Below are 14,393 nucleotides of genomic sequence, written 5' to 3' on the forward strand. Positions count from 1 at the left end.
GAAAATGTATTTTTCTCCCTGTCACCTACTTTGGCTGACTTGTTTAGACAAAATCTGGAGCATCTGGAAAATTCTCTGATGTTTTGCATGGATAAAGGATGTATGAGAGAAGAACCGGGGAGCTTCTGCAAAAAAACTCCTTTCTAGTCCAGCTGTGCTTTTACAAATTAAGCAAAACTTTTTTCCTCTACCAGAGAAACTGGAAAGTGCAAACTAATAGTTTTGGCAAGCTGTAAGCATTTCCAGTGTAGGAAAAATGCAACTCATTTCAGGGCACAAGTGACCATATGCCTCAGGTTGCTGAGGATGTATCCTTCTGTCTGCTCCAACAGAAGCCCAAAGTTGGGATCTCCATCATCTGTCTGGAATAGACATGGGGAGAAAACTGCAATCTCCCAAGCTGGTGTAACTTCTAGAAATCAGCATGTACTAAACCAGGTGGTTACCTCTGCACCAAAGGATCAAGGCCCAGGAGCCAAGACAAATCCAGGGAAAAGAAATGTTGCTAACTTTTTCAACACTTCCTTTCCCCTTTCATCTATTTCCCACTTCTCTTATGCCTAATTCCTACTGCAGCCTTTCCAAATTGCAAAAAGGATTTAAAGCTAAGACTTTCCCCTCCATCCCCCTACTTCAATATCTACTCCTACCAAAGCAAGCTGTGCTTCCTTGATACATCATAAGAAAGACTGACTAAAAAAAGATTCCAGGACCAGTTATTTTTAACCAAAGAATGTTACATACACAACTCTGAGAAACTCACAGCCACAAAAAAGGAAAAAACCATCTGAAGTCCCACTAACGCAGCATTTCACTCTCTATTTCCACAGACTGTCAGCCCTCAGATCTCCTATCAGGTCAATGCATTCAGTTTTCAATTACTGCAAAATGGGAATTTCTCATGCAGCTTACCGCTTCCTTGATAATTTCAAATCTCTTTTCATCGATCTCAAAAGTAGCCATTTTCTCAATGATCTTCTTGAGCAAGATGTGTTGCTTGTCGTTATAACCTTTTACAGAGAGCTATGGAAAAAGTGCATAAGTTGCTTTAAATGTGGAAAATAAAAGAATAAACCCATTACCAAGTCTTGTACAATGCCATGAGCAATGTGCTTTTCAATACTTATGCTAAATTCACCATTACAGAACATTTAATCATTCGTAAGTTAAATCCCTTTACCCATCAAAAGGTAACTAACTGACAAATACATTATTGCATATTTGCACAGGAGTTCTAAATGCACAGAATTCATGGAATTTCATGTTGGTGTAAGTAAGCTGTACTCAGAATACAGATTTTTAGTGATTACAGTGTTGAGACTTGGAGTACTGAAATGGTTTTAATCTAGGTTTCCTTACTTTAGTAGTGAGGTCTGGATTCACAACTTTCTAAAATTTACTTCTCCAATTTACTTTAATCCTTGATTCAGATCTATGCTGTTGATCAAAGAATATTTAAGGGGAAGTAAGCAATACTACAAAAAAGGGGAGCTATAAACAGCAGCACACCTTAAAACTAGGATGCTGCTGAGCTAAAACATCAAGGTAGCCATCCTGGAATTGCGGTGACACATTGATCTGATCATACATATTTCTGAATGTATAAATGAAATAGACTTGCTCATTTAAAAAATAACAGAAAACTTAAAAATTACTGTATGATTTCATCAAGCTATAGAAAATTTCTCTGGCAAAAAGGCATTAAAAGGTTTTTTTCTGCAGGGAAAAACTTCAAAATTTGGTATCTCTAACCAGGAATTTGATTTGATTTCTGCAGTTTAATTAGAAGTAAAACTAAACTTTAGAACACAAACCAACATATAGAATTCCTGCTTTTCAGTAGGAAGAATATGTTGTTCTGTAGTTGCTGAAACATAGCTAACAATGGATCTGAAGACAAAGTTATCATAAATAAATTTATGACAAAGGCTGGTATCCTAAATTAGCATAGGAACCCAAAGAGTTAAACAATCACCATGGGTGACTTATCAGAGTAGCATCTGCCCTTGCTCAAAGCATCAATACACTCATTAATAAGTTACACTTATTAATTACAAAACTTCTTACAATATGGAAAATAATATTCCAAGCTCTCAAATAATATTTAAAATAACTGGGACTTAAAATTAAGAAAATTACAAACTTTTTTTTTGAGGAATTAACCCTGATCATACAAACATCAGCAAGCTTTGAAACTGAGGATAACCTCATGTTTGCAGTAAGTCAGGTGAATGCAACCAGGAAATTATATTTGTGTTTGATTTTAAAAAATGCAGCACTCTCTCATGTAGAAAATGTAAAGACAATACAGAGTACATTCTTCTGCTGAAATGCTTTGGAAAGTAACACTTCTCCAGGAAATTTCAAAACACATTCTGGCATATAAGGGTGGTTAACAAAAGCTTTTAACCAAACTTCAAGAGAGACCACTAAAATCTCCTATCATAAATCTCATAGGAGAAGCTGAATAAGAAATAAGAATTTATCATAATACCAGTATTTATCAAGTATTGTCAATTCTTTATAACAGATTTTAAAATGTGATAAAAACAAAAGAAAAAGGCATAAATATCCAGCATTGCATTCTAATGAACACATGCACAATCCATCTCCACAGCTCACTACAGTAGAATTAGATAATTACAACAAAATCTGTAAAGCTGAGGATTCATTCAACAGAAGAGTTAATATTTTTATACAGAAACCAGCAATACTGCTTTCCAGATTATCATGCAAGCAAGTAAAAATGTGAACCAGAATGCAACAATTGCACTACACACGTTCACAAGACACTGCAATCTTAAACAGGTCACTCAGTACTGATTAAAATACAGTCTTGCACTGCCTTTAATTCATGAGATATATGCAAGGAATAAACCATTAACCATCTCATTTAGAAATGCAGAAGTCCAATGTTTTCTCCAAGCTCAACAACTCCCAAGCTGTTTCATTTCCTCCTGCGTTTTCTTACTTACAAGTATTGCATTCATTCCTGATGCAATGCCATAGACCAAACCTGAGAGGCGTGCTGCATATGTATACTCTTTTAAATCATCCTTCAATAACCTGATAAACAGGTATGTCATGTTGCAATGGAGAGGATCAGCATAAATGTAGCGACTAACAAAAAGAAAAACAAAAGAAATGCTTTGATACCTCAGGCAGTGACAAGGTAATGGATGAAGAAACATGACTGAAGAGTATGTATATGCAGCCTCATGATCAGTAGTTCTTGAACAGGAAGCAGAAGTATTCTATTTATTTAATAGCATGAAAAGGGGGTCTTTTACCCCATCAGTCAGAACGTTTTTAGTAGATATCTGACCAACAAATATGTAAGCTTGGATTAGGGTTGTGGGTTTTTTTTAAATGGAGGAAATCTTACAAACTAATTAATTTCACGAATTTTATAGAAATAAAGAAGAAAATTTGCTTAATGTGAACTAAAAGACTGTTGAAGACTTTTAATGAAATTCAACTTAAAATTCAAATCAAAGAAAGGATGGCTAATAACCAAGATCAAAAGGACTAACAGCCTTTATTTTTTTTATTTAAAAGTCCTTCCATCAAATCAATATAAAAATGTTGATGAGTGGAAGTAGTTTTCAGGCTCTAAGCTTTTCCTTGACTTGAGTACTTACATACATCCCATAGATGGTATTTTGGAGATCATAGTTCAAGCCAGCTAGTTCTGCTGCATATGCATACTCGTTGAGGGAGTCTTTGAGTAGTTCAAGGTACAAATAGGCCATGTTACAATGCAAGGGATCCACGTAAGCAAATGGGCTGGAAGAAAATGTTGAAAGTAAAATATGCAGTTTAAAACTATTTCTCTGTTTCTTTTGGCCTTTTAAGTTTGATCTGAAGGAAACAGTATTTTCTGTGTTTTTATGCTGATGGATCCCATTCTGAAGGACTCCTATTTTGAAGCCAAATATGAACACATCTGCAAAGTGTTACTTAGCTTGCATATGGTTTGATGACTAAATACACTCAAGATCCCAGAGATATTCTATTTATGCTCATAAATCAAGACAGGTTTTATTTACTTGGCTGCACAGTCAGAATTCACCAGGAGTAAAAGAAACTAAATATAGCAACATAGTTTAACAGACCAAAATGAAAATCCATGTACTGAACATTAATTAATCAATACTCATACACTATCCGTTTCTATTACAAAAATTAGGAGATCAACAATTTTTGGTATAACAATATGCAGTACATGCCAAGGTCAGCTTAGGAGATAAGCCTGTGTATCCATTTTCTTACTACTGTAATTTTTTGTGTTATTTTTTCAACAGCAACAACTCTCCAAAACCTACTGTTGCATTAGGAGCACATGATCATACACAACACTCTTGTAAATTTCTCAAAAAGAGAAATACAACTCAAAGACTCAAGTAATGCTTCAACCATGCTAATTGTTAAATACCTGTCTGTTTTAAAGATTTGAGAAGACAAGTTATTGGTACTATATGTATTGGTAAAATCTCTGAAGTGCATGTAAATTCATTATCAATGTCACAGATATGATCACCAGTATGTGAAGCATTTGCTGTCAGGATATGGCTTACAATTCAAACCTGACTTTTTCCTGAAGCAGTCAGATATTCAGGCTATTACATATGTTTACATCTATACAGCAGGGTATGTCACTGTGTGTATCAACACCAATGTAGTAAAACAAGACCACAACACACCAAGTGATTACTAAAACAACATGGCAAAGATATTTTTAAGAAGGTTCCTCATAGCTTTTAACTTCTCCTTCCTTTTAGGTTAAGAAAAGGAAGCACAGGAAGATATTTTAACAAACTAAATTAATAACTTCAAATATATGTATTTGAGAAGCAGAGCCTGCTATAGTCTGAAATCTTAGCCCAGATTAAACAAACAGGTCAGTAAAAAAGACAAAAGAACTTGTCTTTGCATTTCTCCCTACAATGAGAATTTCTCAAAACTGAGCAATTTTAATATGCCAAATGATATAAATCCAATTACTATTGAATTTTTTAATTAAGACCAAATTCAAAGTGAGATGTAGGTCAATCCTATAAACCTTCCTCCAGACTCATTAAATTCTTTCCCGTTTTTCCCAGACTTAATCAGTTTGAGTGATTACTATTCTGTATCACTTTTAAATTCTGTATTTTCACTTAGCTGGCAAAGGCCAACTGGGAATATTGAACAAAATCAAAACTACTAGATCATTAATCCTCAAGTGAAAAATAACAGAAAACAATTATTACAACACTGTTCTGGGAGTTGCTTGCTATTATTTGACAGTTTTGTAAACAAATGCTTATTTCTAGTTTACCTTTTTTTCACTAGACTCAAAGGAGTAGAACAACTCAATCACTGATGATTGAATTGTTGAAAAAAACCCCATAAAGTCTAGTCCTTTCCCCTTTCAAACAGCTGTAAGTGACATAGCTGGAATCAACACTGAAGTGCTGAGTTTCAAAGCATTACCACATTACATGGTTGTTTCACTTCCTTCTAAAAAAGGATACTTCCCGAGTTCTTAAGTTGCAATTCATACAAATGCAAAAGGTTATCATACTCTTTTAGGCTGGGCAGTATGTCAGATGTTTTTACTGTGATGTTTCTTTAACACAAGGATGCCTGGGTTTTTTCAGTTTTGGAACAAGGTGATTTCAAGAGGTTCATACACATACTGTTCCTGTCAATTTGTATATTTAAGGGAGAAACCAACCTCATCAACTTCCTCTTAATTTATCTACACAGCAATGGCGACTACAACATCTGGACCAGGATTCTTTTTATGCTTCATGTTGAGCAGGGCTGCAGGCAGAAGAAATCCCCTAGATTTTTTTATCATACTGAAGCAGTCTGCAGTGTGAACAAACTCTTGTAATCCACTACAAGGCAGCACAGGCTTCATATTTTGATCTAGAACTAAGGCTTAGACTTTTTATGAAAACCTATCTCATAAAGGTGGCTTTATTCACCAGTTCACTTGGTCCCATGAGATATGAGTGATACCATCAAGTCTCATAAATAAACACTCTACATTTCACCATGTCCTTCAATGACCATCACCATGACCAAACAGAGACAGATTCTCCAAGAACCTCTTTTAAGTATCCAAACTAGACAAACCTGCTAACAACATCTTTTAGAGGTGATGTACCCCGTATTGTCAGAATCTCCTCGCTCATGCTCATGTACAATTACCATCTCATTTTTAAGGAAAAGGAAAAAACCCTTGCTCCCAACCCTAAGGAAAAAAGCCAGCTCTCACCTGGAACTGCTCCTAGGAGGAAAGAGGTAAATCATTCCATTACAATGGTCAGTAAAGCTCAAGTACTTGTGGCTTTTTATAAGGGCACACTGAGATGAAAGCACAAATCTAACTGGGAAATACCATCTCCACAGGTCTAGATAAGATATCCCTGCTTGCTGCAGGAGGGCTGGACTGGACCTTTAAAGGTCACTTCCAACACAAACAATTCTAAGATACTGTGTGCATTGCATACACTTACACCTTTGTGTGCTCTACATAAACCCAATTATTATCTTTTATTCATTCACAGATTGTTAGATATTATAGTTCACTATAGTTCACCTGAATTGATTTAAAAAAACACCACAACTGTAAACTCAGTGTCCATCAGTAAAATCCTATTTTGGATTTTGGCCAAACATAGCACAAGGGAAAGGCACCAAGAATGAAAAAGAAGGCAAAGCACTGCAGTTGCTGTTCTCTGAACAAGAGATGGGGAGTTCCCATTTTGATCCTCCATTTCCTGACACATTGAAGTTCTAACACACATTAAAACAGTTCTAACATCCGGTCTGTGGTTTCAAAAAGCAAAAAAGAGAAAATGCCCAAGCAACCTATTTTCCCCAACTAGTATCAAAACCAGTACCAAGACATGACACACACTGAAAAAACCTCTGCATAATATCCTGCAAGGAAAATTTCAAGTGCTCTCTCAAAACAAGAATTCAACAGTGCATCTATGGGAGCCCCCACAATGGCCCTTCCATCAATATCACCAAGTAACTTAATTAGGCAAAAGGAGAGTCCCTGAATTTTTTCTGGCTTTCAGTAGTTCAGAGAAACAGAATCAGCTGCACTTTAAAAACAGCACTTTAAAAACTTTTTTTTTAATTCCAAAGTTAGAAATTTATTACTTGAAAGGAACATAAAGAAGTTCCACTGTCATGCTCACTCAAAAAAGATTATCTTCCTATGATGAAAGTCATGCAAGACCAGAATTAACACTACATCATTTTATCATATATCTTGAGGTCAGAATCAAACACTCATTGATAATATAGACAATGCTCTTCAAAAAAAAAAAAAGTACAATCAGTTATGGGTGTCAGTTAAGTAAAATCCCAAAATTTTAAGCACTTTTTTAAACTGATTTGCAGTATGCAAATGAAAATAGAATTTGAGCCTAAAACTATTATCAGAATAGCATTTCATAAAGAAAATACATGTTAAAATAGCTGTGATTTAGTAATTAATTTAAAAATACACAATTATTTTTAAAGAGTGTTATTGCAATATGTAGTGGGTTCTACTGGCAGGTATATTTTAGGTACAGCAAATAAAATATAAAAGAAAATGTGGTTTAAAAGTATTTTTAGGTAAACTTTTCCTTTCAATATGGAAGGAGCACATCAAATTTCTTGCTACTCAGTTCCTGCATCTAAGCCTTATTTCATATTCAAACTAAGGACAAAGACTCTGAAGTGCAAGAATGTGTTTGCTGCACAAATGCAGATTCCCAATAAGTAAGAAACTTTTGGAGATGACTTTATGTGATATACTTAACATTGCATACCTGAAAAATTCAAAGTTGAGACAAGCTTTTGGCAAAAAAAACTTGTCATCTTGCTTGAACCACAGTTTGCTCATAGCAGTGTCCTGTGTCAAGAAAAGAGGTTTGGTTAAGTCATCTTTTAACTGCAATATATGCCACAGCTTTAAAAAAAGTTTCTTCACCACTTCAAATCACCACTTAGAAGTATCCCCCTTAAATTCATACTGCTTGAATTGCTATATTCAATATATATAGTGAATATAGATATATTCAATATATTGAATATATATTCACTATATTTTGAGATCACTAAATGACACTTCTCTCTTTTTTCCATGCAATCACAGGCATTTTCTGTACAGAGTTACAAAACAATAGCCTTCCCTACACCCTCAACTTACTCAACAGTGGTCAAAAATATGTAAGAGTGGCAGTCACCCTTCTGCTGAATAAACAGCTCTACTGCTATTTTTATCAACTGTTGACACACTTCCAAAGGGCAGAGAGAGTTCAAGCTGTATCTAGATTCACTTTCCTAGGAACACAAATTGTCACAGTCCAAAGTTCAGCAAAAATGAACTTTCTACTGTCTTTGTATCTAAATATTCAAGTTTTGTACTTTTTTGTTTTCTACACTTTGAAATATGAGATGATCTATATTTTATAAAATAGAGGAATTAAATTCTAACTTCCCAGAAGGTCAGGCAGTCAACAGGACAAATACAGACAGTTTACCTTGACAAGGGCAGGATACTGTGTTGCATCTTTTTCCAATGGCAAAATCTCAAAGTTTGTAGGAATAAACTCATTCTTCATTGGAAGCTTGAATTTCCCATTTAGGTCAGCATTTTGCCATTTCTAGACCAATAGAAGAAACAATGAAGCTACGCCAATTTCTGCTTAATTAAAGCATATATGGGCTTAATTATTTTACACTAAAACAAAAGATTTAAAAATGTATTCAGTACGTTCTTTGTAAATATTATTAAGATAATAGGGAAAGAGAGAAATAGCTGGGAAAAAAAAGTTGGAGTAGGCTATTAGCAGGATGAATTGCTCTTAGAAGGAGGATTACAGATAAATAATTTTGAAAAGTTTATAGTAGATAGGAGGGTGGGTTTATATCTTATATTTTCTGCTACTGTGAACCATAAATGAAGATATTAAACCAAACACTTAACTAAGAATTCTAATGAAGAACACAGGCAAGGTCAAGCTCAAGGAAGTGCTCCTATGCAAAGTCTGTTCAGAACCCACTCAGAAGGTTCAATTCAGCCCTAAGGCAAATTTTACAGCCATCTCTTCTTGGAAGATCAGAACAATAACAAATTTCGACAAGGATTTGCCCCCCTCTTTTTTTTTTGAGTTTTGATTTTTTACAATCTCATTTAACTGGCAAAATATACTTGCTTTCTATGTTGCAAAAATCAACTTCAGAAACAGTTACATAGAAGAGTTTTTAAAAATTCCTTTAAGTACTAATCAGTTCATTAACATATAATAGAGAGTTTTAAGTTTTTAAAAGTTAATGCTTACATTTTTACTCAGCCACTACATATTAGGGATCTTTAACAGAAAAAACAGTGTAACATTCCCTGCACTTAGAATGGTTTATAAACATTAAAATATATCCCTCTTATGTAATAAATATTTGAAATCTAAAGACTGATATAACATTGTTACTCCCTTTAACATTAAACAGACTCATTGTATGATTTTCATGCTATGAAAAGCAGTGGATTTAAGTTCCCCCTCCAACTATATGGAAAATTGGACAAAGAATTTACTACTGACTTTCATTTGCAGATATTAGAATGTTACAAATTTTAACATGCCTTAATAACTTCATCAGAAATTGCTTCTTGCTTGTACTGTGTCCCATACCACTCTTCCGTTCGATCAGTTTTTCCTTCAAAAGACTTGGAAACTATTGCAACTCTGAAAACAAAGAGACACTTTGGCATGAATGGGTCTGAGAAAACACTGAGACATTTTTCCAAGCACACTTCATCACCAGAACACCTTTATTTCCACAAACAGTCCATAGACAATTACAGGGCAGGAGAGCAAGTGTAAGTATACTGACCTACATGCTAAGGTTAACCATGAAATCAGGTTACCACAGTCATTTAGCCACTGTTTTTCTGAAGTGTTACAACCTGGGGTTACACAACAGTAGTGTGGCATGCAATTTCTATTTCTAAGACTCTTGTTCCAGAAAACAAAGCAGTTCTTGTAGTCGTCTAGAAAATTGATGAAGCAATTATATTTTCTATACACCTGTATGAACATCCAAATATGTGAAAATACTGATTATAGAAATTTTATTCCATTCCTAGTGTCACAGAATTGTAGATAACCTCACATTTGAAAGGGACTCATAAGGATCATCTCATGTTCAACTCCCTGCTTCTTGCAGGACTACCTAAAACTAAACCAGGTGACTAAGAGCTCCAATCCTCAAGGTGCTGCCTGAACTAAAGAACACACTAAAAAAGAAGAAATCCAGAATAAAGAAAATTACAAACTTATCAGTATTTTGTTAGTAGCCTGCATCATAGGTATCAAAAAAAATTCCTTTAATTCTATTGAACAATGTACAACACAAAAGACCCTTCAAGGGAAGTGGCCTGCTTCAAGAGTAAATAGATATTTATAAGAAATTTGAAATGGTCACAAAAAGTAGCACAATTACCTGCTCTCCTGGACATGGCTGAATACCTGCCTGCCCTTGGGAAGCAGCACATTGATTCCTTGCTTTGCTCTTTTTTTTTTTTTGCTTTTGCTTTCCCTATTGAAGTGCCTGTATCTCAACCCACGAGTTTTCCAGCTTTTACCCTTGAGATTCTCTCCTTGATCCCACTGGTAGGTGGGTGAGCAAGTGGCTGTGTGGGGCTTGGGGTTAAACCACAACACAGGTACAAAGTTTCTAAGAGACTACAAAAACTATGAAGTCTCTTACAATTTCAGAGCATCTACCTACCAGATCTTTTTGCACAGCAAATGATAAGAAGAAGTTAGAGTCCTAAGTGAAAAAATTATCCTAATAAAATTCTAGTAATCATATGGCTGGAGCAGCAAGACAAAGATGTTTAATGCTAGAATATACTGTTAGAATGTCTGTTATTCAACATCTCCTCCTCCTCCCCTTCTCCAACATTCTGACGCTCAAGCAGTAGTGACAATCCAAGCACCCAAACATTTCCTACAGGAGCATACTAAAATTCAAGAGCTAAAAATAATTGTCTACTCACTGTATAGAAAACAAAATTGTGGAAACCAACATTGTAATTCTTCAAGCAGTTCTGCTTCAACAGAACAGTGATTTATCACAAATGACTACTGGAATGATTATGACATTTTGAGTTGTCAAAAACATACCCACAACAATAGAAACAAATCAAAAGGCATTTTGTCTGCCCAAGAATTACAACTTAAGACCAACAGGAAAGAAGACCAGGACACAAAAAGAGGGGAAGAGAAGCACAGCAGGTAGAAATGCTATGCCATGCAGGTATTTCAATATATTGTAATCCATCTCTAAAGTCACCAATTATGTAACATTACTTTTGCTTTTCATTTCTCTGTTGTGCTGTACAGCACTATGAACATCCACATGTTTTAGGACAGTGTGGAATGCACTGGGAAATCAAGACAGGCAATCAGGTAATCTTCAGTAGGACCTGTTTAAGTATATTTAGGCTTGAGCCATTCATGGATATGGAACACAAATCATAAATGCTATTTACTTCTCTATATACATTCCTGTGCATGCAAACTGCTGTAGTACCCAATTTCAGAAACAACCACAGTTTCTATAATGTGATGCATATTTACTAAATACTATCCTGTTTTTCACCCTCCTGAAATCTAAATTGAAGCTACAGGTGACAAATCCACAGGACAGTGTTACTTGGGAAGAGGATGTGTGCTTTAAAATGAATGTACTTCCACAAAAGATTATCAAATATTATACTCCAAATTTATGTAACAAAACTTAAGGTTCTGAAGGTGGAAAAGTAATAGACTTACAATGTACTTAGTCAGTATTTGTGACATCAGTAACAAATGTGTCAAAGCAAATCTATACTTAAAAAGGACTGACTTTTTTGGACCTAACTTAAACTTTGTCTTCCAAATCGTGATACTATCAAACAATGGAAGAAATTACTTTTCTCTCATTCAAATACATAACACAACATGACTGAGACAAAAATAACAAAAGCCTACATTTGTCCATAATTCAACCATCAGTAAAACTGATGTGAGGCAACACATGCTCCTCAAAGGCCTCACATATAAATCCCCTCAGAAACCAGAGTAAAGGGACACTACACACAGAGCTGCTGCTGGGGTGCAGCACAGCACTCTGATCACTGCAGAAGCACAAGTTATTTCTTAGTGTTCAGTAAAACTAAGTTGCTACCAAGGATTTGTGGGGGGAAATAAGTGAACAAATTGTCATTTTCAAAATGGATGCTCAGATCCAATGCAATTAAAAACAAACAGATACATTTCTAGCATGTTTACCTTCAGGGTGAGCATCACCAAGTGCACTGAGATAACTTTGCTGAGAGTCTGTGAAATTCCAGTAGTAAGAAATTTCTCTATCAACACTTTTGGCTTTCATTTTATTTTTCTTCCCTCTAGGACAGTACTAGTGCTGCACTTCTGCTATCAATAGAGGAAAAAAAAACCCACTTACTATCCAGGGAAAAATGTTCTTTAGCTGCTTAATCTGGTGAGTCACTATCCTCTTAAATTTTAATAAGAGCATTTATTCTGCAGATGTTGAAGGGAAAAAATGCCTTGGAAATGATAGGAAAATTACGTTTTTCAGCTAAGATTGCTACACATGCCAAGTCTATTCCCGTATCTTCACAGATGGTTGGTAAAGCCCAATACAGTTTGAACAAGTAAAAATAATACTTACATTTTAAAGTTTCTCTCTTAGGGAAATTAAGGCACTAAATGCAACAAGTAGTGTGGAAGTGGGAGGACAATATGAACACTTTCTATTATGGGTCAGTCAAATGGAAGCACACGCATACTTATATGCATATACCATCTGTGAGTATGATTTTTTTGTCATACTTTTTAAACTCAAAGTTTGTTAAGAAAATAATAGTTGAAAAACTATACTTTGGAAAAGACACTGAATGCAGTTACTACAATATAGCTATGCCAAGAGGTCCTTAATATAGGTGAATGGAAAAGAAATGATAAATAAAACCACAATACAAAGAAAAAATTCAAATCAGTGCCAAGTAAAGCACCTCAAGACAGAACGTATGCAAGACATAAAAAGAAAAAAAAACCAATAAAAACAGGAAAACAATGCCAAACAACAGGCAAAGTTAGGATGTGGCACATAATAATTCTTTCATAAAAAGGGAGGACAGAAAGGTAAACATGAGCATACACATCAGTAAATGGTGGATAACCAAACAATATAGATATTGAAAGCAGATGTGCACAAGTTTTTTTACAAGCATATAAAATTGCTCAAAAAAGACAAAAGAAGGGAGCAGGCTACTGAATTGGTAGTTCATTATATTCATATAGATACAGATGTAATTTTAAAAAAAGTGTATCACAAAGGGACCCTTTTATTAACATCTGTAATCTCAACTCATACTTTTAAAAGAGCCCACTAAAAACAAAATCCACAGTGGCTTTTTTGAATCTTCATACCTTCATTTTGAAGGTACCACAAAATCACTTTTAGCAATACTTAAGTAAATTTCCCCTTCCCAAGATAATGTATCTTGCCAGCAATTTAAAACAAAAGATACTATAAAATTATATTCCCTGTTATATTTTACTATACTTTGAAGGTCTTAGTTAAGTAAAAGATTTTTAAAAATTGCAGTTCATTTCAATCTACTTCTAGCTTCACAGGATAAGTGCTTAAAATATATCTAAAAGGAATATAGTACTACATACAAGTTAGTATTTTCTTTCAGTCAAATCAAAGTAGGAAAGTCTGATAAGACAATATGTAATTTCTTTAACAGTTAACTGAAGAAGCCAGGTTTATTCCAGTTCTGAAAGCCATTTTTTTCTCTCAATATTTAGCACCTTTTTAATACAAAAGTTTAAAATGACACCTTTCTTAATCTATTAAATGACATCTATTTCTTAAGTCAGGAAAGAATGTCAAAAGACTGGCACAGCCAGCAACAAGAGTAACACAGAAAAGTGGTGAGTGGTCTGTAACATGCAAAGCATCTGGCAAGCTAAAGAATCTATGAATGTATGTACCTGTACTAATTTCCTCCAGCAATTTTTCAGTGTTTAAGTAAGAAGATGCTTTGAAAGTTCTCTGGGCAGTAACAAAGACCCAATTTACGTTATGAATCAGATAATACTGACTATTTTCTTGCAATGTTAAGACCTATGCTTCAAAGCTATGTGAAGCTATAATAAACATCAGATCTCATTAACACCTGCAGCTTCTTGACTAAATCAGCATCAGCTCAGGTTTACCTATTGCTTGTAAGCAATTCTAAAACCAGCTAAGAGTTCACATTCATGTGGAATTTGGTTAAGCTTTCCACAGAGAGCAAGTAATTACACGTTCTCTATATT

At 34.7% G+C, this 14,393-nt stretch overlaps 1 protein-coding gene across 5 annotated transcripts in view; it reads right to left on the reverse strand.

The window, feature by feature from the left end:
- The window catches only part of IDE (insulin degrading enzyme), a 53,671-nt gene that overhangs the window by 17,649 nt on the left and 21,629 nt on the right, over nt 1-14,393 (reverse strand). For 4 of the 5 annotated variants that reach the window (XM_077183048.1, XM_054637879.2, XM_054637875.2 and 1 more), the window contains exons 12-16: nt 9,638-9,740; nt 8,538-8,660; nt 7,824-7,906; nt 3,642-3,786; nt 913-1,023 (exon numbers count right to left, since the gene is read on the reverse strand). In XM_077183048.1, coding sequence (XP_077039163.1) covers nt 913-1,023; nt 3,642-3,786; nt 7,824-7,906; nt 8,538-8,660; nt 9,638-9,740 — 565 coding nt within the window. Of the gene's footprint in view, nt 1-912; nt 1,024-2,975; nt 3,121-3,641; nt 3,787-7,823; nt 7,907-8,537; nt 8,661-9,637; nt 9,741-14,393 lie in introns of all 5 variants that reach the window. The other variant, XM_054637877.2, reaches the window with a different exon arrangement.

This window comes from Agelaius phoeniceus, chromosome 9 (assembly GCF_051311805.1).
Source record: "Agelaius phoeniceus isolate bAgePho1 chromosome 9, bAgePho1.hap1, whole genome shotgun sequence".
In the NCBI taxonomy this organism is placed as follows: Eukaryota; Metazoa; Chordata; class Aves; order Passeriformes; family Icteridae; genus Agelaius; species Agelaius phoeniceus.